The sequence below is a fragment of the Heterocephalus glaber genome, unplaced genomic scaffold (assembly GCF_053883595.1).
Source record: "Heterocephalus glaber isolate CG9 unplaced genomic scaffold, H.glaber_assembly_v1.0 deba00001606, whole genome shotgun sequence".
In the NCBI taxonomy this organism is placed as follows: domain Eukaryota; kingdom Metazoa; phylum Chordata; class Mammalia; order Rodentia; family Bathyergidae; genus Heterocephalus; species Heterocephalus glaber.
This window is the reverse complement of record NW_028258377.1, coordinates 37,340,687-37,362,217: the sequence shown is the minus strand read 5'-3', so window position 1 is coordinate 37,362,217 and position 21,531 is coordinate 37,340,687. Positions and strand designations below refer to the sequence as shown.

General features: G+C 40.5%; 1 protein-coding gene across 2 annotated transcripts; it reads right to left on the bottom strand.

Annotated features, from left to right (window-relative positions):
- Positions 1-483: 483 nt before the first annotated feature.
- On the bottom strand, positions 484-20,693 carry Skp1 (S-phase kinase associated protein 1). 2 transcript variants are annotated; one of them, XM_087194964.1, is made up of 6 exons: positions 20,278-20,693; positions 16,138-16,234; positions 9,238-9,311; positions 3,365-3,508; positions 1,940-2,080; positions 484-1,202 (listed from the first exon to the last, which is right to left on the bottom strand). In XM_087194964.1, the coding sequence occupies exons 2-6, from the start codon at positions 16,232-16,234 to the stop codon at positions 1,167-1,169; spliced, it is 492 nt and encodes a 163-aa protein (XP_087051090.1). In that variant the 5' UTR covers positions 20,278-20,693; the 3' UTR covers positions 484-1,166. The 2 variants fall into 2 exon arrangements, with proteins under 2 accessions (XP_087051090.1, XP_087051091.1); XM_087194965.1 differs by having other exon boundaries at positions 20,631-20,674.
- Between the last annotated feature and the right edge of the window lie 838 nt (positions 20,694-21,531).

Genomic DNA, 21,531 nt, shown 5'->3' with positions numbered 1-21,531 from the left:
AAACACGGAGCACAAGTAGGGGAGAAAAAAGTCAAAATATCAGAGTCATCTCAAGCCATCAAAACTCATTCTATGGTAGAAGGGAAGTTACAAACAGTGGCAGTGCAGTTTTGCCTTCAGAACTGAAGCTCTGGGGCCTGTTAACCACATAAATGACAATTAGGAGAGCGAGCCTACCACTACCTTCTGATTCTGTCAGCTGCCATAGTGAGCTAGGACATGAACCTCCTAAGAATCTTTTAAAACTAAATAAATGTAATCAAATTTAAGAAATTTAAGAGACATATTTAAATCCACAAAAGCAAATTATTTACTACCTACTATATAACAAACTTTTTATTGAAAGTATCTTGCACTCACGATGAATGTTTTCTGAGTTTTGCCACATATTTTAATATTAAAGGTTAAATTACTTTTTACATGCAAGTAATGTGAAGCTTTCCCCACATGAAAACAGTGATTAGAGAACGATGACACAACACATGAATTAAGTGTCGTCTTTAATTGAAAAGCTAACAAACTGTCTAGTTACATTTCTCTCCCAAACCACAAACTTGGTAGTTACTGAGTCTCTAGGCAACATACTCAAGGCTGAGATTAAAAATTTAAAAACAAATAAAATAAGACCTCAGGTCCAACTAAGGGAGCTCTGCTACATACAGGTCTATCTATACCAGTGATTCTGCTTGACTCTGGAGGCTGGAAGACATCCTAAATAACCCCACTTGGAACAGTTATCTCAAGCAGCCTTTTTCCAGTTTCCAACTTCGGAATAAAGATAATATTTTGTTAATTCTATTTCAGAAAACTTTTTGCAAGTTGTTTTATTTACAATGCCAACTTTTAAAAGCTCACTAACGTCAAATGGACAATAAACTAGGGAGAAATCACTTTACAAAAAAGAGGGAAAGCTCAAAATGTCAACTTTCTACACAGAACCCACAGTTCCATTTTATTCAGAATATTTGCTCAGACTAGAAGAAATTCAGCCATTGGTTTGGAATCTGTACTGAAACTACACATGCAATGAGAACAATATTATGCTAGTACAACTGATTTGCTGCTGCATTTGTCTACTGTTTGTCTAATATTAACAATTATAAACAGAACAGTGCAACTAGTATTTGGAACAATCCTTATAGTGTTACAGTGTCAGGCACAACGTTTCACTTCTCTTCACACCACTGGTTCTCCTTGCGTACCTGGAAGAGACAGACAGAAGCGAGTATCTTAACTTGAACAGTCTTTTAAGACTTGTATGCATTACCAACAAATTCAAGAGCCTGCAAGGTAAGTCATACAGATCGAGTAGGAACACTTCCTGACTTCCTTTCTTTACTTTCTCACGTTTACTCTGCTCTGCTGAAATTACTGAAAAAGTAAAGCAAATGGGCAATGAGTTTGTCATCAAGGCTGACAAAGGAAATTCAATTACTTCATTCACATAATTTCAGTTCACAGCTATATCAACCCAACATTCTGATGTATTCATTTCTTTCCCATTCACTTAGCTGCTCTGAAATATGCCAGCATACACTCTTACTCTGGGTTTGCTTATGTGAAGTCAAATATTTATGGCTTATACAAAAGCCCTCATGTGCCAAAGCAAGAAAGCACTAATGAATTCATATGAAGGAGCTCCTCTGGATCAAACCCCATTTTCTTTTGCTTAAAGAAGAACAGTATCATCTAAGCATTTATACTGAGATGCAGACCAGTAACGATGTGAGCAGGATGACACAAAAGTACATATTATCTCTCAGGCATCAAGACTCCCTGATACAAGCATCTCTTTCCGTCTAATTAAAAAGCACGTGATCAAAGATAAACTATGTTGGGCTAGAGATTTAGCTCTGTGGTTTCGTTGCCTGCTGCGCAAGCACAAGGACCCAAGTTCGATCCCTGGTACCAAAAAAAAAAGATAAACTATGTTACCCACCTGGGCTTCCTCCTCTTCAGTAAAGTCATTTTTGATATTGAAGGTCTTACGAATCTCCTCAGGAGTTTTCCCCTTGATCATATTGGCAACAGTCTTGCATGTAACATCAAGCAAACCTTTGATGTCTAGGTAGTTTGCTGCCTATAAAATAATATTATTTTCATTAAAATATACTAGATATGTTGATCTAAATCCGAAGTTCGTTATTGATAATCTGTATCTAATTCAGTTTAAAATGCTAATTTTAAGAAATCTGTAATCCTCTTGCCTCAGTCAACCAGTGTGCCGGGATCACAGGTGTGTGCTACCATACCCAGCTCACTAGATACTTCTTTTCTAATATTGGTACTAAATGCTATCAATTTTCCTGGAAATACTGCATTAGCTGCATTCCACAGATTTGAAGTGTTTTATTTCGGTTTAATTGAAAACACTTTAATTCTGAAGATTTTTCTTTGACCTATAAGTTACTTGGAAATGTGTTAGTTCTCAAATATTTGCAGACTTTTCTAGCTCTCTTTTGGTTATCAATTTTTGTTTCGTTGTTTTGACAGGGCTCCACTCTGTACGCCAGGCTGGGCTTGAAATTGCAATTGATCTGCCTCAGCATCCAAGTGTAGAGATTGCAGGTATGCATAACTTGAATAAGACTAGTTTTATGGCTCAGAACATGGTTTATCTTGACAAGAATACGTATTCTGATGTCCTTAGAGGTAATGTTCTATAGCTATCAACTAAAACAATTTGGTTAATAGTGTTATTAAAGTCTTCTGTATCTTTATTGATTTTCTGTCTACTTTTAATTATCAAGAAACAAGTATTGAAATTTCTAACTATGCTTGCAGATTTATGTATTTCTACTTTTAACTTTCTTATCCCCCCTATTTTTTTTTGAAGTTCTGCTTCTGGGGAGATAAATGTTTATGATTATATCCTCTTTAAATAACCAATTCCCTTCTCATTATGAAATACCTCTCTTTAATCCTGTTAATATTCTTTGCTCCAAAATCTTTAATATAGTCACTTGGCCTTGTTTTTTTTTGACTAGAGTTACTTACCAGGTTCCATATTTTTCCATCCTTTAATTGTGCCTTTATACATAAAGTGGATTTCTTATGGACAGCACAGCTGAGGCTGGCTCTTTAAAAATATGATCTGACATCTCTGCCTTTTAACTGTTTTGGATCATTTGTTTGTTTGGTTTTTTTTCGGTACCGGGGATTGAACTTGGGTCCTTGCGCTTGCACAGCAGGCGGCGAAACCACTGAGCTAAATCCCCGGCCCTGTTTTGGATCATTTAATGTGGCTGCCACTATGTGGATTTCAATAAAAGTTCAGACAGAATTCAATTTCAATACCAATAAATTTTTCACATTAACTCTGTAAGAAGTGGCAAAGGAACAGAATTATACATCAAAAACATACCAGAATAAGTTCAAAAAGGGTTCCTTGGTCAACTTTCAGGAATTCTTGGTCCCAAACAGGGATATCATCTGTTCGCTTTTCTTTGTTCTCGTCATCCTCAGGAGGAGGAGGGTCATCCTTGTGGTGGGTGCACCACTGAATCACCTGTAACAAGACAGTTCAATTTCTACGTGGCGTTTGTTATACGGCACAGAGACAACATTAATCCTACACCAGGACAGGAACTGGCTGCAAAGTAAATTACAGCAGTGCCATGGTTAATGAACTTGATTCTTTCCACAATTCTGGGTGCAATCCAATTGCAAGCATATACATACTATGCTTGCAATTCAGTATAGCATTAAGCAATTTGCATACATACTATGCTTCCAATTTGGTTGTAACCAGAATCATGGAAAGAACTAAGTTCATGAACCAAGGTACCACTGTAAGCTTAATGAATCTTTATAATCCTAGAAGGTAGAAGAGCTTGTCAGATAAAAGCCAACCATGCAGTGTAATATATTTGACCATATTAAAATACTTCTGTGAAAAAGAAAAACATCGGAATGGAAGATACCTTCAATATATAAAACCAACAAATGATTAAGACTATAGAATATAAAATCTTAAAAATTACTACAGAGAGGGCCAGGGATTTAGCTCAGTGGCACTGTGCCTGCCTCACGAGCTCAAGGTTCTGAGTTTGATCCCCAATACCAAAAAAATTTACAACAGAGAAATGACTTAAAGGTATGTATAGGCAATTAACAAAAAACCCGAATAGACAAAAATGCTCAGGTTCACTAGATCAAAAACACATACAGTCAGATACTACTCTAGAGTCACAAATAAATCAATACTTTGATATTAACTAATTGCACTTGATCTTAGCCAAGCGATTGATATTAACTAATTGTTGGCACCAGTGTGAAGGAAACTCAAATTCTTCTAATGGAAAATATTACATTGGTATCTTTAAAAATGAACCTAAGAGGGCCGGGTATTTAGCTCAGTGGTTTCGCTGCCTACTGTGCAAGCGCAAGGACCCGAGTTCGATCCCCAGCACCAAAAAAGAAAAAAATCACTTAAAAGTGAACCTAGGGAGGCCAGGGATTTAGCTCAGTGGTTCCACCGCCTGCCTCGCAAGCACAAGGTCCCAAGTTCGATCCCTGGTACAAAAAAAAAAAAAAAAAAAAAGAACCCAGGATTCCTAATAAATCTAAACCCACATATATACTTTACATTATAACCAAGTAATTCCAAATACCTCAGACATGTACTTAAGACTACCTGGTATAGGAACAAGGCAAGAAAAGCCCATCTGCTTTCTAAGTAAGGGAATGACTATATCTTGAAGTTTGAAGAAATTGACTAGATTATACACAGCAGCATAAAGACCAAAATCAATACTGAAAATGTGTTAAAACTGTACAATCTAGGTGGTAGGTACATGGCTGTTTGCTGTGCAATTCTTTCAACTTTTCTATATTTTTACTCAGGAAAAAAATGGCACAACTGAAAAAATATACTGCCAGGATGCCAAAAGAAGTATTTCAATTACTGCCAGGCATGGTGGACATACCTGTCATCTCAGCACTCTGAGCTGCTGAGGTAGGAGGATCACAAATTGGAGCCCAGCCTGGGCAATTTAGACAGTGAGATCTCAAAAATAAAACAATGGCTATATAGCTCAATGTGAAGGCCCCAGATTCAATCCAGACAGACAGACAGACATAGCTGGGATATAGCTCAGGTATAGTCCTTGCCTACAACATGTGCAAGCCCCTAAATTCAATCCCCAGTATGGCAAAAAAAACAAACCAAAACAAAAAACTAACCTACCCCCAAAAGACAATGCTCGGAATTCAGAAAGAATGAGATCTAACTAATGAAATAAGTTTCTATACCATAAATTATATAAGACATGGTAGAAACTTTAAAGATCTTATGGATGAACCTTGAAAAGATTAGGCTAAGTGAAATACGCCACTAAGGTACCCAGATTAGTCAAATTCAGAAACAACACAACAAGGGTTACCAGAGGATGGAGGAGGTGGGGAAACAGGAAGTTATTTCAAAGGAACAGTGTTTCAGTTTGGGATGATGAAAAAGTTCTGGAGATGACGTGTGATGCTGGTCACACAACATTGACAATGTACTTCATATCACTAAATGGTACTTTAAGAGGTTCACCTGGATGTGGCGACACATACCTGCAATCCTAGCTACTTGGGAAGATGAGGGAAAGGATCACAGTCTGGGAAACCCAAGAAGACTGCCTCAAAAAACAAAAAAGTAGCCCAGCACTCCCAAAAAGCTGGGTGTGGTGGCCTACACCTGTAATCTGAGCACTCTGAAAGGCTGAGGCAGGAGAATTTTAAGCTTCAACCCAAGGGAGGCAACTTAGCTAGCGAGACCCTATCTCACATATAATCCCAGATGCGATGACACACTCCTGTAATCCCAGCACTCGGGGGCTGTCAGGAGGATAAGGTAGGAGGATCTTCAGATCTTCAGTCCAGTCTCGGAAACTTAGTAACTTAGTGAGACCCTGCTTCAAATTTTTAAAAATTCTGGGGTTTTGTGGGGGTTTTTTTGGTTTTGTTTGTTGAGACAGGGTCTCACTATGTAGTTCAGACTGGCCTTTAACTCCTGTGTAGCCTAGGCTGGCCTGAACTCACAGCGATCTTCCTGTCTCAGCCTTGAGTGCTGTAAAAAATTTTTTAAAGGGCCAGAGATGTAGCTCACTGCAACGGCCCTGGGTTCAATCCCCAGTGCCACAAAAATCAGTAAATAAATTATAATTTGAAAAGGCTGTCCTCCTGCCTGCCTCACAAGCACAAGGTCCCAAGTTCGATCCCTGGAACCAAAAAAAAAAAAAAGGCTGTACTCAAAGGACTAACACCTAGAATATATAAAGAACTCAAAAAAAATCAGACCCCCTGCCCCAAATTTGGATTGATTGATTGATTGTAGTACCAGGGGATCAAACTCAGGACCTTGCACTTTTGAGGCAGGAACGGTGCCACTGAGCTAAATCCCCGGCCCAGACCACCCAACTTTAAAGAATTTGGCATCTGAAATGAATAGACACTTCTCAGATGAAAAAGAAGCAAATAAATACATGAAAAAATGCTCAACATCATTAGTCATTTGAGAAATGCACATTAAAACAACACTGAGACTCCATCTCATTCCAGAAAGAATGGCTGTTATCAAGAAATCAACCAATAACAAATGGTGGAGGGGCTGTGGGAGAAAAGGAACCATTCTCCACTGTGGAAATCAGTATGGAGATTCCTTGAAAAAGTAAAAGTAGAGGTTCCATTTAACCTAGCTACTCCCCTTCTACGTAGCTTCCCGAAACAGTTAAAAGCATCATACCACAGTGATATACGCATACCCGTGTTTACAGCAGCACAATTTGTAATAGCTCAATCTTGGAAATAGCCCATATGCCCACTGAAAGATGAATGGATATACAGTGGAGTACTACTTTGCCTTTAAAGGATAAGCTTGAATCATTTGTAGGAAAATGGTGCACTTTGAGACCATAATCTTAAGTGAAATAAATCAGACACACAAATTAAAATATCCCATTGTTTCTACTGTGTGAGAAACTCAAAGGGTTAATAAGGAACATAATGGACGATACTACTAGGAAGTAAGGAGAACGGGGCAGGGAGAGGGGCAGTAGAAGAAGAGAATGGAAGGAGAAAAAAATATATATATATTTTGGTACCAGAGATCAAACTCAGGACCTTATGCTTGCAAGGCAAGCGGTGGGTGGAACCTCTGAGCTAAATCCCCAGCCCTGGAGAAAAATAGAAACAAAGCTTTTGCAGTGGGGATGGGAAGAAGGGCTGAAGGGAGGGGAGAATGGGAAAAAAAGAACTAAGATATATTATGTGCGGCAATAAATTCCCCATGATGAATGTTTTTGTTTATTTGTTTTTGGTACCTGACTGAACTTGGGACCTTGCACTTACAAGGCAGGCAGAGGAATCACTGAGCTAAATCCCCGGCCCTCTCCATGATGAATGTGATGAATACGTATGACAAATATGTACTAATAAAAAATAAAGTTTAAAAAATAAAAATAAAAAGAGCTGGGGATGTAGCTCAATGCAAAGGCCTTCAGTTTACTCCCCAATATTGCCAAAAAAAAAAAAGTTAAAGTAAATCTTACATTATGTATATCTCATTTTTTTTAAAGTTTGTTAGAAATATTGGCAAATGAAAACAGACAATACAAAGTATAAATGGCCAATAACACATGTAAAAAATGTTCAGGCTTTGAGAATCACTTTTAGGGAGACTGGTAATAGGCAATACTGGTAAGAGTATGAAAAAACAAGGCAACTGCAACTCAGCAGGAGTAAAATTCACAAGACAAAGCGTGAACTGAAACTACACAGGTAGTACTGTACTACCTGTAGGGCGAGGCCCACTGGAGCGGAAAGTCCCCATCTCTAGATCTGACCCAATCTTCCTTTGGAACAAGCATCCAATGAAACAGCTTGCTGTGTTAAAAAGCTATGTGCCCTGAACCACTAAACTCCTATTCAATGTGGGAAAAACTGTTTACGCTTAGACACAAAGTATGGCAACTGCAACAAAAATGTCACTGAGGGTACTTTTTATTCTCAACCTCCCACTGGAGGTTCATCCAATGGAAAATAAAAATTTTTTTCTTTTTGCTAATCATTTACTGTTGTGTTTCAGTAATTTAAATGCTAATACAAAAGACAACAACTCAAATATTCAAAACACATAACATTCACAAATAAACTACAACAAATATTTCCAGTCATAATCTTGCTACATAAGGGTTAAAAAGAGAATGCTATGTATTAAACTGAAAGATCACTGTTTTGTTATGAGGAAAACAATCACAAGGTTATAGTTTGCTACATTATGAACAAAGAATAATATACTTATTAATATTTGCATTAAAAAATACTGAAAGAATAAATGAAGGAGGGTAATTAGAATGAACTGGTACAGAAAGGGAATGAAGCATTACATGTTTTTACTTCAGCCATTTCAAAAATATAAATCTAAGAAGGTAGTCATGATTTAATCATGATCTTCTAAGGAGTGGTATGTTAATTTAAAGCTATTTAGCCAGATCAATAAAAATATCATAGCAAAGGACTTGCCGATGGACCCACTATAGAGATCTTTTTATCAGTGGTACAGTATATGCTAGCATGCACAAAGCCCCGGGGTTCAATCTCCAGCACACACAGAAAAGACCTTTCTGATGTCCGATCAGTGATAATGATCAACTGTAACAAAACAGACAAGACTGTTTTCTGTGTATTACTGTATTAAGAACATTCAAGTAAGTGCCGAAGAACACTAAAATGTCAGGCCGGGGATTTAAGTTCAGTGGTTCCACCGTCTGCCTTGCAAGCACAAGGACCCACGTTCGATCCCCGGTAGCAAAAAAAAAAAAAAGAACGCTAAAATGTTAAAGTTGCAATATAGACTGTCACTTGTATTTATTAGTGTTTGAGAACAGACTTAAGTGTCATCTGAAATACTGACATATATAGCCCAGTAAAATCTATACCATAATAAATTCAAATGTAGTTTGAGTCTACTTTCAGAAATTTTTGGTCTAAAATAGGCAGTCTATATTTTATTTCAGGATTAGAAGAATCACATGCTAGTTTCAGAAGTGCTCATTTACATAAAGGAACAATGGAAGCATTTAAAAGCATAAAAGCTAAATCTGTTAAGGCTAAGCATCCCAACTCTAAAAATAAATCCTTTAAACACCTTACCAGGGCCTGGGGTTGTAGCTCAATGATGGTGCATGTGTTTAGCATGCTCAAGGCCCTGGGTTCCATTCCCCACACCAAAAACAAATAAAAAGCCCTTACCTTTTTTAATATTGCTGCATTAACATTTGGTAGAGGAACTGGGTCATCATCTCCTTCATCATCCATTCCCAAATCTAAGAAAATCCAGAGCGACCATTACTTTGTTACTCCATTAGAATACACCAACTAGTCTATATTTAAGTTATTTGAAAGACATGTTGTCTGAAAGACTAAGTTATCTTAAGAGCATTTAAAATCAGTGTTTCCCAACAATGAGTCCATGAACCATCAAAAACTATGTCAAGTTGTGTGAGTAGGTAAATTCAAGAATATTACATAAAGAAAGGTCTTATTAGAAGGAAAAGGGATTTAACAAATTGGGCTAAATAACTGGGCAGCCTCCTGGAAAAAAATGAAAGCTACACCCTATTCTTAAGTCTTTATATCAAATTCTCTAGATGAACTGCATTTAGAAAATGAAACTAAGAAAAAAATTATAATAAAGTATCAAGCTACTCAAATCAGAAGGCCAAAGATGTATACATTCACATACAACAGGTTTATGCAGACACTGACAAAACAAGGCCAATAATTCCACTCCTACTTTTATCCGTACATAAAACTTAAGCGTTTTCAAGTTAGATATAGAAAGATAAATGTCATTTGAATAAAAGTGAGAAAATGCTTATATATTTGTCTAAAATATCGCCAGAGGGCCAGGTATTTAGCTCAGTGGTTCTGGCGCCGAGTTCGATCTCTGGTACCAAAAAAATAAAAAATTGCCGCCTGCCTAGCAAGCTCAAGGACCCAAGTTCGATCCCCGGTACCAAATAAACAAATAAAAATAAATAAAATATCGCCAGAAGGATACTTAAGGAACTGTTGACGATCTATCCAGGAAAGTTAAAAAAGTGTGTTGAGAGACTTCTTTCCCACCTATACTTTTGCTTGTTATGACACACTTATGACCTCATAAGTTTCCCCTAATAAAAGCAAGTGAATTTTATTTGGGGGGGGGGCGGGGTACCGGGGATTGAACTCAGGTCCTTGTGCTTGCGCACCAGGCGATGAAACCACTGAGCTAAATCCCCGGCCCAAAAGCAAGTGAATTTTAAAGAAAAACTTCAAATTAAGATTCATGTTAAAGATTGTGAATAAAAATATTTTTCAAAACCAAATGGGTCTAGGGCTGGGGATTTAACTCAGTGGTTCCAGCACCTGCCTCGCAAGCACAAGGTCCCAAGTTTGATCCCTGGTACCAAAAAAAACCCCCAAAACACCAAATAGGTCTATTCTTAAGAACTGCTTACAGTTGCCTAATAAAGTTACTTTAACATTTAACAAATACCAGAATTAGAAGCCAAAAGTTATTACAGGGCTGTATTCGTTGTAGCAGAGTACTAGGGCCCATGGCCAACTGGGAGTCAAATATTTAGGTCCCTAATATATACCAGGCACTGACCTAGGCATTAGGGGACTCAGCAATTAACATAAGAGCATGGGGTAACTGTAGCAATTTTATAATTTCTTCCTAAAAGAGGCAAGAACACTTACACAGAGGAAATGGCAAATGCAAGGGCCTTCTCATAGAAGTGGCTGGCATGCAAAAGACACAATGCATGCCTGTTATCTCAGGTACTCAAGAGTCTGAGGCAGGAGGATCCCTTGAGGCCAGGAGATAAGGCCAACCAGGGCAACACGAAAGACATGGTCTAAAATAAATTAACCACCCAGGCCAGTCCAATTATTTGAATACAAGATGACCAAAAATCCTTTTTTGGTTAATTTTTATAACAGGAAATATAAAAATAACAATTTTATCAAATGTATTCAAGGAAAGATAGCCTATTTAATAAGTGGTGTTGGAAAAACTGGATTTCAACCTGTCAGAGATTAAAACTAGACCTATATCTATCACCATGCACTACACTAAGATCTAAGTGGATTGAAGATCTAAATATTAAGAAACACTAAACTTTCTGGAAGATAAGTTAGGTAGAACTCTTGAAGACACTGGCATAGGAAAGGACTTTATGAACAAAACCTCAGTAGCACGGGAAATAGCACAAAGAATCAACAACCGGGATTTCATCTTATTAAAAAGCTTCTGCACTGCAAGAGAAACCACCAACAGAGCTCAGAGACAACTTACAATGTGGGAAAAATTTTTAGCAGCTGTACCTCAGACAAAGGTCTACTATCGAGAATATATAACGAACTTAAAAAAAAATCAGACCCCGCCAAATTCAAAGACCCAATTCAAAAATGGGCATCTGAAATGAACAGACATTTCTCAGACAAAGAAGGCAGCAAATAAACATATGAAAAAATGTTCAACATCACTGGTCATTCGAGAGATGCAGATGAAAAGAACACTGAGATTCCACGTCAGCCCAGAAAGAATGGCTGCTATCAAGAAATAGCAGGCGGGGCTGTGGGGAGAAAGGAACCCTTCTCCATTGCTGGTGGGAGTGCAGACTGGTGCAACCACTGTGGAAATCAGTATGGAGATACCTCAAAGAACTAGGGCTGGAAGTCCCATTTGACCCAGCTATTCCCCTGCTGGGTATCTTCCCAAAAGAATTAAAAGAATCATACCACAGAGATATATGTGCACCCATATTTACAGCGGCACAGTTTGTAATAGCTAAAGCTTGGAAGCAGCCCAATTGCCCATCAACTGGAGACTGGATAAAGAAAATGTGGTTTTTTTATAAAATGGAGTACTACTCAGCCATAAAGAACGAGAAACTAGAGACATTTACAGCTAAATGGATGCATATTGAGGCCATACTCTTAAGTGAAATAAACAAGACACACATGTGTAAATACTGAAGTTTCTCTAGTGTGAGAAACTGAGAGTGTAAATAAAGATTAAAAAGATTAATAACTAATAATTGATACTTTGAAATAGGAAAAGGTCCAAAGGGGTATGGGTGGTGGGAAGAGATGGGGAAAGGAAAGAATGGAAAGGAAAAATTATGAGAAAAGGAAAAAAAAAAAAAATGGAAACAAAGTATGTATAAATAGGGAAGGGTGGAGGGGTGAAGGGCACACAGGTAATGAGGAAAAAATAAGAACCAAGATACATCATGTACACGTACAAGCACCCAATGATAAATATAAGCATATCATATACCTAAAATGTACCAATAAAAGAATTTAAGAAAAAAAAAAAAAGTATTCAATACAAGAATCAACTGGTTGAAATGACACCTGCCGGAGTGATGCTCACCATTAACTGTTCAGTGGTTAAAACACTAAGGAATGTAGTATTACTAGACCAGGGTTAGCAAGGAGGACACAGAAAAAGAACAGCAAATGACCGGGGGGGGGGGGGGCCAGTTCTAGGACACAGCGTTTTGAGCACACTGAGCAAGAAGACAGGGAAGCCAAGCCAACTATGGGTTTGACATTAATCCATGAACAAGGTGATGGCCTGACAAGCTTTGTAATTAGGGAGGAGTTAAGAAATTAACTAATTTTGTATGCATTTTGAAGGCAAAGTCAATAGTTTGCCAACAAAAGGGAAGTAGAGTGTAAAAGGAATCAGGGGAGACCAAGGTTTACAGCAGAAAAAAGTATAGAATTGTCCCTGGCAACTGATAAGGGGAAGACTGTCAGCCAAACTATTATTTTTAGGAAGAGGGGATCAAGGGCTCTACTTTCATAAATCTGAAGTATCTATTAGATATCCAAGTGTAGATATGAAGAGAAGAGATCGGTTCCAGTTTAGATCTGCAACGCCCCAACCCAAGGCTGGTGTTTGGAAGGTGACTGGATTATGGGGGTGTTATAGCGGCTTGCTGTTAGGAGGGAGGGTCTGGTCGGAAGGGGTGGGTCACTGTGGGGCATCCTGGAAGGATGCACCTCCCTTCCCCACTCCTACCTCCACACACTGCTTCCTGTCCACCTTGCCCCGAGCAACTCTCCTCCAACACACCCCTCTGGCATACTATCCTGCCTTGGAGCCAGCTGACTATAGACTAAAACAAGAGAAAATAAACCTCTCCTGCCTTAAGTTGTGGGTGCCAGGTACTGTGTCTCAGCAACAAAACCGTAGTAAGGGGCTGGGGATCTAGCTCAGTGGTTTCGCCACCTGCCTCGCAAGCGGAAGGACCTGAGTTCGATCCCCGGTACCCAAAAAAAAAAACAAAACACAAAAACAAACTGTAATAAGTTTGAGAACTGGTATAGAGACGGTTTTATAATGAATGAGTACAAACATAAGGAAAAGGTCAAAGGATTCAGCCCTGGGGGACTACAGGCTTTACAGATGGGAAACAAGGCTGTGCGTAAATAAAGTACTCTGAAAGTCGAGTGAGGAAGTGAACGATCCTGGTACCAAATGCTGTCAATAGGTCTTGGTAAGAACCAAAAACAATGCACATGACAACACAAAGGTCGCTGAGCTTAACAAGCAGTTCTAGGAAAATGGTAAAGAGTAAATTCAAAAGTAATTTAATTCAATTTATCCTGTATGAATGGATTCACTCATCTTCCTTCTTCCCACCAATGCTTACCCCCATCTCAACCCAGCTTAGAGTAAACCTTAGAGTAAATGGGTTATATAAAATGACAATGTCTCTCATTTGCATCAAGTCACTTATGTTTTTCCTGAACAAGTGTGAAATAGTTTTAATCAAAAGAGATAAAGAACACACATTATATAAAATACTCGTGTTGTTGAATTAAGATGTTGGGAAAACAACACAGAAGACTAGATTTCATTCAAAGGTTATTTGGGGGCCAGGGATTTAGCTCAGTGGTTCTGCCGCTTGCCCTGCAAGCACAAGAACCCAAGTTCGATCCCTGGTACCAAAACAAAAACAAAAACAAAAACAAAAACAAAGGTTATTTGGAAGAAGACTTAAAAGTCACATTAAAATGAAGGTTCTGGTGACTGTAAATGATTACTTCTCTAGCATTTAGACATGCAATGTTTTCTTGCTTTTAGACCAAACACACAAGGATCCAGGGTCATTCCTTTAAGCTATTTAGTTTCAAGGACTTCAGAAAGACTGTGACCCGATACTGCACCCTAGACCTGAACAAATAACCCAATCCATGTGTACACATGCCAAGATTTCCATTTCTGATTGTCCTGTGACCAGAAAGTTTTGTTTTCTAAGTCACATGCAACTCTAACCAGAAAACACTGTAGATGCAAAAAAGAAAAGCAGTAAGCCGCCAAACTCACAAAACTCCAGACTTCAAGTGGCTAGAACCCTATCTACGGCACTGGTACTTAAGATAAAGCCATTCATTCACCTCTGATTCCCAAAGGAATCATTTAACTGTTGCTGTCTATCAGTCCACTTGCTTCAGTGATCAAAGCCTGCATAGAAAACTTTCAAGGAGTCTTATGTTCTTAATACTGGCAAATGTTCTCTGAAGCAGCACAGGACAGGTTAGTGTGTCAGGTAAAATGAAATAACACATTCACTGCCAAAGCAAGTGCTCAGGCAACAATTTTACTATCAGTTTCTACATCTTTTAGATAAAGCCTTCCTTTAGAAGTGCCTTTAGACACTTGGATTGCTTTCATACTCTAATTAGTGACCATACCGTACTACTTCACTCAATGGGTACTTAATGAACAGTGACTGTGGGATGTACCAAGGGGTTTATAATCTTAATAGTCACGACCTAAATAAGTTAGTAGGATTTGGGACTGCAAGTGCCACGTGATATACCAATCACCAAAAAAGAATCAGCTTTTATCAGAAAACAGAAATTATTCATTTAGAAAATTGAAGACAAATCCCCTGCAATTCAGCTTCTGCCTCTACCACACCTAAGTATCTGTTAGAAGTCCTCTAACTTATCAAATACGAAATCCCTCCCAAGTGACAGGTATACAGTACATGAATCTGGCACTCTAGCTACCTAGAAATGTTCCCCCTTCCCTTGGCTTTCCTGAATCCTACTCCACTGATTCTCCATTTATGGAGAATTTCTCACCACCTCAGCCCTGCATAACCACACCTCTTCTTTCACAAAGCCATACTCTCATAACTTATCCTAGAAAGCAAGTCTATCTCCAGCAGTCTACAACTCAGGCGCCAATAGTCACATACTCAACTGTCAGGGAGATCTTTTGAAGACACTGCACAGTTTAAACTCAGTCATTTTCTTCTCTATTCTTCTCAAGTTCATTCACAGCTCTACCAACCAAAGTATCACAAACCCACCCCACCCCAATAAACCTCAGCTAAAAACCCCAATTTTACTTTTCCCTATTTTTTGTCTACTTTACCTCAGAATGATCTCCCCGAATATCCTAATTGTAATAATTTGAAGTATGTGAAGAATCTAGCACTACATACTATACACTGCAATCTTTCCAAAAGTCTAAGAATCCCAGTTAAGATGTTCCCATAGCACCACTTGGCATATAACTTCATTAACGTACTAATTACAGGGCCGCGGATTTAGCTCAGTGGTTCCGGCGCCTGTCTCACAAGCGCAAGGTCCCAAGTTTGATCCCCCGTACCAAAAAAAAAAAAAAAAGTACTAATTAGACAAAATGACAGTAAGATTTGTTTACTGTCTGGTTCCCCTCCTAGTTATACATTTTTCAAGGGCAAAGATCATGTCTCACCTTCTTATAGCTAGTGCTTGGCACATAACCATTCTCTTCATTTAAGTATTTATAAGCTTCAGATCTTCCCTATGTAAGAATTGGTGACATCTGAGGACTAAAGAACATTCTTATTCTTACCCCATCAATTTTAGGCAGCTCCCCAATTTTAGCCTCTCAAGTGCTAGGCATGCACCAGCACACCTGGCAGTTCTAACCATTTCATAAGGAAAAAGAAAAGAATACTCTTACTAATATAGACAATACAAGATGACCTCAGTCACAACAAAGTTTATACTTTAAAAAAACATATTCACAACTATCTCAAAATACAATTTCTTCTCCTTTCCTCCCACCCCGTTTTCTAATAAACGTACCTTCCAACATGGTCTTGATTGTCACAGACTGTTTGGCAATTTCAACATCAACTTCAAATATCTCTCCGTCAGAACTCTGCAACTTAATTGAAGGCATCTAAAAAAGGTACATCGAATGTGAAATTTAAGAGACTACTTCAACAAGACATTTCATCAGCTATAGTCTGTCAGAAAAGCCTCTGACTTATTAAATATAAAATCCTGAAGACCTATTATAGTATACGAAAACACTGTGTTTCCTTTACAGGCTAGCCTACAAGTATTTCCTAAAATTTTTTCAAAATAAATTTCTAGGAATAGAATTTTTATGTTTGCCCTACTGAGTCCACTGCAAGTATAAATTTAAGTTACATGCTATACTTTTGATGAAAAATATGTTTAAAATGAAAATGAGACTACCAAAATATACAATAAATGGTTTTTTCTTGGGGGGGGGGTACTGTGGATGGAACTCAGGACCTTGTGGTTACAAGGTAGGTGTGGTGCCACTGAGCTAAATTCCCAGCCCTATACAATGTTTAAATTAAAAACAATTTATTACAGTAAAAAACACATTGCCATTCATCCCCCTCTATTTGAACACACCCCACTGTTGCCATTTTCTGAAGCACTTTTGTAAATTCAATTTCAAGTCTTTTAAAATGTGTAACAATGGTCCAGGGATTTAGTTCAGTGGTTTTGCCACCTTCTGGGCAAGTGCAAGGACCCAAGTTCAATCCCCAGTACCAAAACAAAACAAAACAAAACAAAATGTATAATAAAAAATATGGTGACTGCTGCTGCCAAGTGCCATCCAACAGAAAGGCAGGCTTGTAAAAACACTGCAGTTTAGCCGGGCATGGGGGCGCATGTCTATAATCTCAGCACTAGGGAAGCTGAGACAAGAGAATGATTGAGTTCAAGGCTATCCTGGGCTACATACTGAGTCCAAGGCCAGCCCGGGACACCCCATCTTCAAAATAACTAAACAAAACAAAACACCGAAAACCAAAAAAAAGGACAAAAAAACCCAAAAACAAAACAAATCTGTGGCTTGTCCTCATCCACTGGATTTGGCACCATGTGACTTCTAGCTCTTCCCTGAAATGAAAATGACCATGAAAGGTAAACATTTTGAATCAATTCAGGACATGGAGGTAGCCTTGACAGGAAGGAGAGATAGATACTCGCAAAAGACAACTTCCAGAACTGCTTCAGAAAGTGGCAAGTACAGTGAGATTAAGTGTGTTCTAAGGAAGGGAGAGTATTTTGAGGCAGATTAATGGCAATGTGTCTTTTACTGTAGTTAACATTTTTTTTTTTTGGTATCAGGGATCGAACTTGGGACTTTGCACTTGTGAAGCAGGCGGCAGAACCCTGAGCTAAATCCCTGGCCCCTGTAGTAAACATTTTTTAAGTTGAGCGTTCACTACTTTTTTTATTATACTTTTTGCCTGCCTTTCTGTTCCCACCAAATTCTAACTACCCATTTGAATATTTAACTGCCACAATTAATCACCTGCAAACCTCAGTGAGGTTAGTCCAAAATAAACAAAGCTACCCAACAAAACAGTCATTACTCCACTGAGTGAAGATCCAGAATAAACCACGATATGCTCATTTATGTCTGAACCAATTCAAGTATTTAAGGAAAAAAAAATTAAAGTACTTAAGGAAAGGCAGAGGTCAATACAATTCCTTAAACCTCATAAGGAACTTAATTTCAGGTCTTTTTATCTTTCATTACTTACTCTCCAGGTGTCCAAATTTGAGATCTCCTGGCAAAATACCAGTAATGATAAATTATTACTTGCTTCCAATATGCATTTATTAACTCAAACAAATTAGGACTCATTAGAAAAAAATGTATCTTTTACATAAAGTTAAACAATTCAAAGGACTTCAGTTTTGGCAAAAAAAAAATTTAAAACCACTAAAATTAAAAGCTCTAGGGGCCCGGGGATTTAGCTCAGTGGTTCTGGTGCCTGCCTCGAAAACGCAAGGTCCCGAGTTCGAGCCCTAGTACCAAAAAAAAAAACAAAAAAAAGTTCTAACCCAATAGTGTTTTACCAGCCTCAGATTCTTCTCCCAAACCCCAAAAAGAGCAGCAATATGTGAGTGTAATAATTCAAGAAGGGGCCGGGGATTTAGCTCAGTGGTGCTGCCACCTGGCTCGAAAGAGCAACGTCCCAAGATCGATCCCCAGTACCAAATAATTAATTAATTAATTAATTAATTCAGGACTACTTTAAAACTCACCTAAAGCTCTTACATTGCCCGTACTTCGGTAATCCAATGATGTCAGTATTTACTTACAACACCTCTGACCCCTTACAGGTGGCTTGTATTTGACAATACTATCAATTTTCACAGAAGTGTAGAGCTAGGCATTGAAAACATTTATTGCACCCATTTTAGATTTCAGGGACTTAACACCCACTAAATCACTTAAAATATTCATTTAGCTTTTCTGAGACAATTGTTCCTCTCCCCCAAGCAAACAAGCTGCTAGAAGGAAGCAAAATGGTAAAGCATGTTTTATAAGAAGCCACTGAAGTGTCCAACTCTCACTCATCTATAGTTGGCAAGAATCAGATCTCTTTTCTGCTCACAAACATGTCTGCTTCTCCACGTTACCTAGTCCCTGCAATAATGCGGTTACCCTTCTCAATGGAGAAAGTCTCATAGCAGTGGACCCTCCCCGTGACAAGGCAATAACAAAGGCATCCTTAAAAGAAAAAAGGGACTCCGATTTGTATGTACAAAATACTTTATGTTCTTACATTCCACAGCAATGAAGTTTCTATAATTACAAGTCTATCAACGCAGTTCGATTACTTTAAATCAAGACAATCTTTTCACTTTTTCAAATAATTTACAATTAAGATGTGCTTAGTCATACCCAAACTCGGGCATTAGGTTATTCTTAAGGGAGCCGAGACCTTATTAAATAACAGAGAAGTAATCGGTTAATCTGTAATCCGATGCGCTTTGTAATCCTAGACTCAAAAGGCAATTTTACTGCTATATTGAAAGTGCAAAATTTTTAAGTTATAATGGATGAGATTTTGATCTGACATTTTTTCAAAACCATTTCTTCAATTCTTTAGTCCTGTTCTTGAAAATCACCCCTTCACGGCTGGCATAAATGACTCTATCACATCAGAGAAAAAAAAAATTAAAACCCATTTGAGTGACCCGAAGTTCTGACACTACTTCTTTTTTTTTTTTTTTTTTTTTTGCGGTACTGGGGATCAAACTCAGGGCCTTGTGCTTAGGAAGCAGGCGCGGGGCCACTGAGCTAAAGCCCCAGCCTCTGACACTACTTTTTAAACTACAGGAGATGGCGTGGTCCTGTGACACAGAAACACTGATGGAAGAAAAAAAAAAAAGCCCCCAACCTTAAATTTCTCCTGAAAAGTGAACGAAAAAAAATGAACGTTCGCTCACTTTAAAAAGCCAGACACCTCGAGCCTTAAACTTAGGGCTCCTAAAAGTCACACCACCACCACGACGATATTTGTTATTACAATGGGTATTTCAGCGGCTCCAGGCCAGTGCAAAATAATGCAGAAAATTCCTCAGAAAGAGCCGGCTGTTATTTGCAAAAACTCGCCGGCAGCACAGGTAGGACGTGAAGCTAGCGACTCCAGACAGCGGAGAGAAAGAAAAGCGCCGAGATCCAGCGGACCACTACCACCACCACTCTCCCTCCCGACAAAAAGCAGCAGACACGCCCACGCTTCCTTCCCACGCCGGGACCCCGACTCACGGCCCGGCCGCCGCCACCCCCGCCCCGGGGCCCGGAGCAGCCAGTCCGACGCCGCACAGGCCCGGGCCGCGGCCTGCGCCCTGGAACCGAGCTCCGCGCCGAGACACCCGCCCGCCGCAAAGCAGGCCCAGCCCTGGGCTCGGCCCACTCTCCCCGGGCGCCGCGAGGACGCACGGCCCAAGAGGCCCGGCCGAGGGGCGCGCAGAGATGGTGACCAGGGTCCAGTGGCGCTTCCTGGAGGACGGCAGCGGCCCCTGGCTGCCCCCGGGCCTGAAACCAGGGCAGGCCCAGTCGCCGCCCGCCTCGCGCAGGCCGAAGCCGGCCAGCGCCGCCGCCCAGCCCAAAATCCGGGGACCACGGCCCCTTCCAGCTCGTGGGTGGCTACTCACGGTGCTGGGTCTCTAGAGCACGGCGGGCCCGAGGGAGATGAGAGAAGGTAGCCGAGCCCACAGACCACACGAACGAGAACGAGGGCGGACGAAGCCACTACAGCGGCGCCGCGCGGCGTCGGCCTTTATAGGAGCGGGCGCAGGCGCCGAGGACCCCGGCGCCCGTGGCGTCACACAGCCGGAGGGGCTGGCTGCCGAGATCGCCTGATGGCAGTCCAGCACGGCGGGCTGGGATTAGGGCGCCGGCCGGGAGGCAGCGGGACCGGCGGGCCGGGGAAGGGGTTTCCCTTCACTCCCACCCTCGAAAGCACGGTGCTTCCTCCCAAACCGGAGCCTGGGACCGGCTGGGTTACCTCTGCGGCTCGGAAGGGCCTTTCAGGCAGGGACTGTCTTAAGCTCAGTGAAGGACCCTAGGAGGAGCCTGGAAACAACAAACAAAACAGGGCGGGGATTGGGGGTGGGGTGGGTGGGTGTCTCAAATGACACTTCCTGGCCTGCCCTCACTCCCCACAGTACCCCCTCCCAGGTGAAACGTTACCTTTCCCCCCCTTTCACCAACGATCGGACAGGCCCCAAACCGTTAAGTAGAGAGCAGGATTTGAACCTTGTTCCACAGTTTGGTATTAGTCACACTTTTTTCTCCCTACTTTTGACTGCTGTGAGGTTTCCAAGGCCAAAATAGAGCACGTTGTTGGGAAATCCCAAGCCTAGGGAAAAGATGCTACCCGGCAGCCATTCTTTCAGTGAACACTCGCTGAGCCCCTGAAGTGTTAGCCCCCATGCACACACCCAACCCGTGCTGGGCATCCGGCTGTGAACCACGCTGCCAGGCCCAGCCTGGACAGACCTCTGTTGTACGGCCTGCTCCCAGGAGGCTGTGATAAGGTCGACAGGATGAAGCAGCTTTAATGGAAAGGGAGAAGTCTGAAAGCCCCTACCGGGCTTCACCCCAGTCAGGGATTGTGCAACTCCTTGGCCTTGCCCTGCTCTGCCTGAGGAACAGCGCCATCCCCGCCCCAGGAGGCCAGGGCGCCTGGCTCGCTTAGCAAACAGGCACGTGATAGTATTCCTGACACCAGGAAGACAAAAGACGCTTCCACGAGGGGCCCCTAGAGAAACCAGAGACCTACAGCTCCTCTGGACGGGACTGTGCGAGCCGCTCCTTGGGTTACCCGGTCTTTGTCTGCAAGCTGTGGGATCCAGTGTCTGCCAGGTGCCACCGCCGATGACAGAGATGAAAAGCCCACGGCGCTC

Excerpts from the sequence above, each read along its gene's own strand:
- Skp1 (XM_087194964.1), bottom strand. The coding sequence starts at position 16,234 with ATGCCTTCAATTAAGTTGCAGAGTTCTGACGGAGAGATATTTGAAGTT. Across the intron at positions 2,081-3,364 it reads CCCTTTTTGAACTTATTCTG|GCAGCAAACTACCTAGACAT; the intron begins GTATGTTTTTGA and ends ATTATTTTATAG. Across the intron at positions 1,203-1,939 it reads CTGAAGAGGAGGAAGCCCAG|GTACGCAAGGAGAACCAGTG; the intron begins GTGGGTAACATA and ends TGTCTCTTCCAG.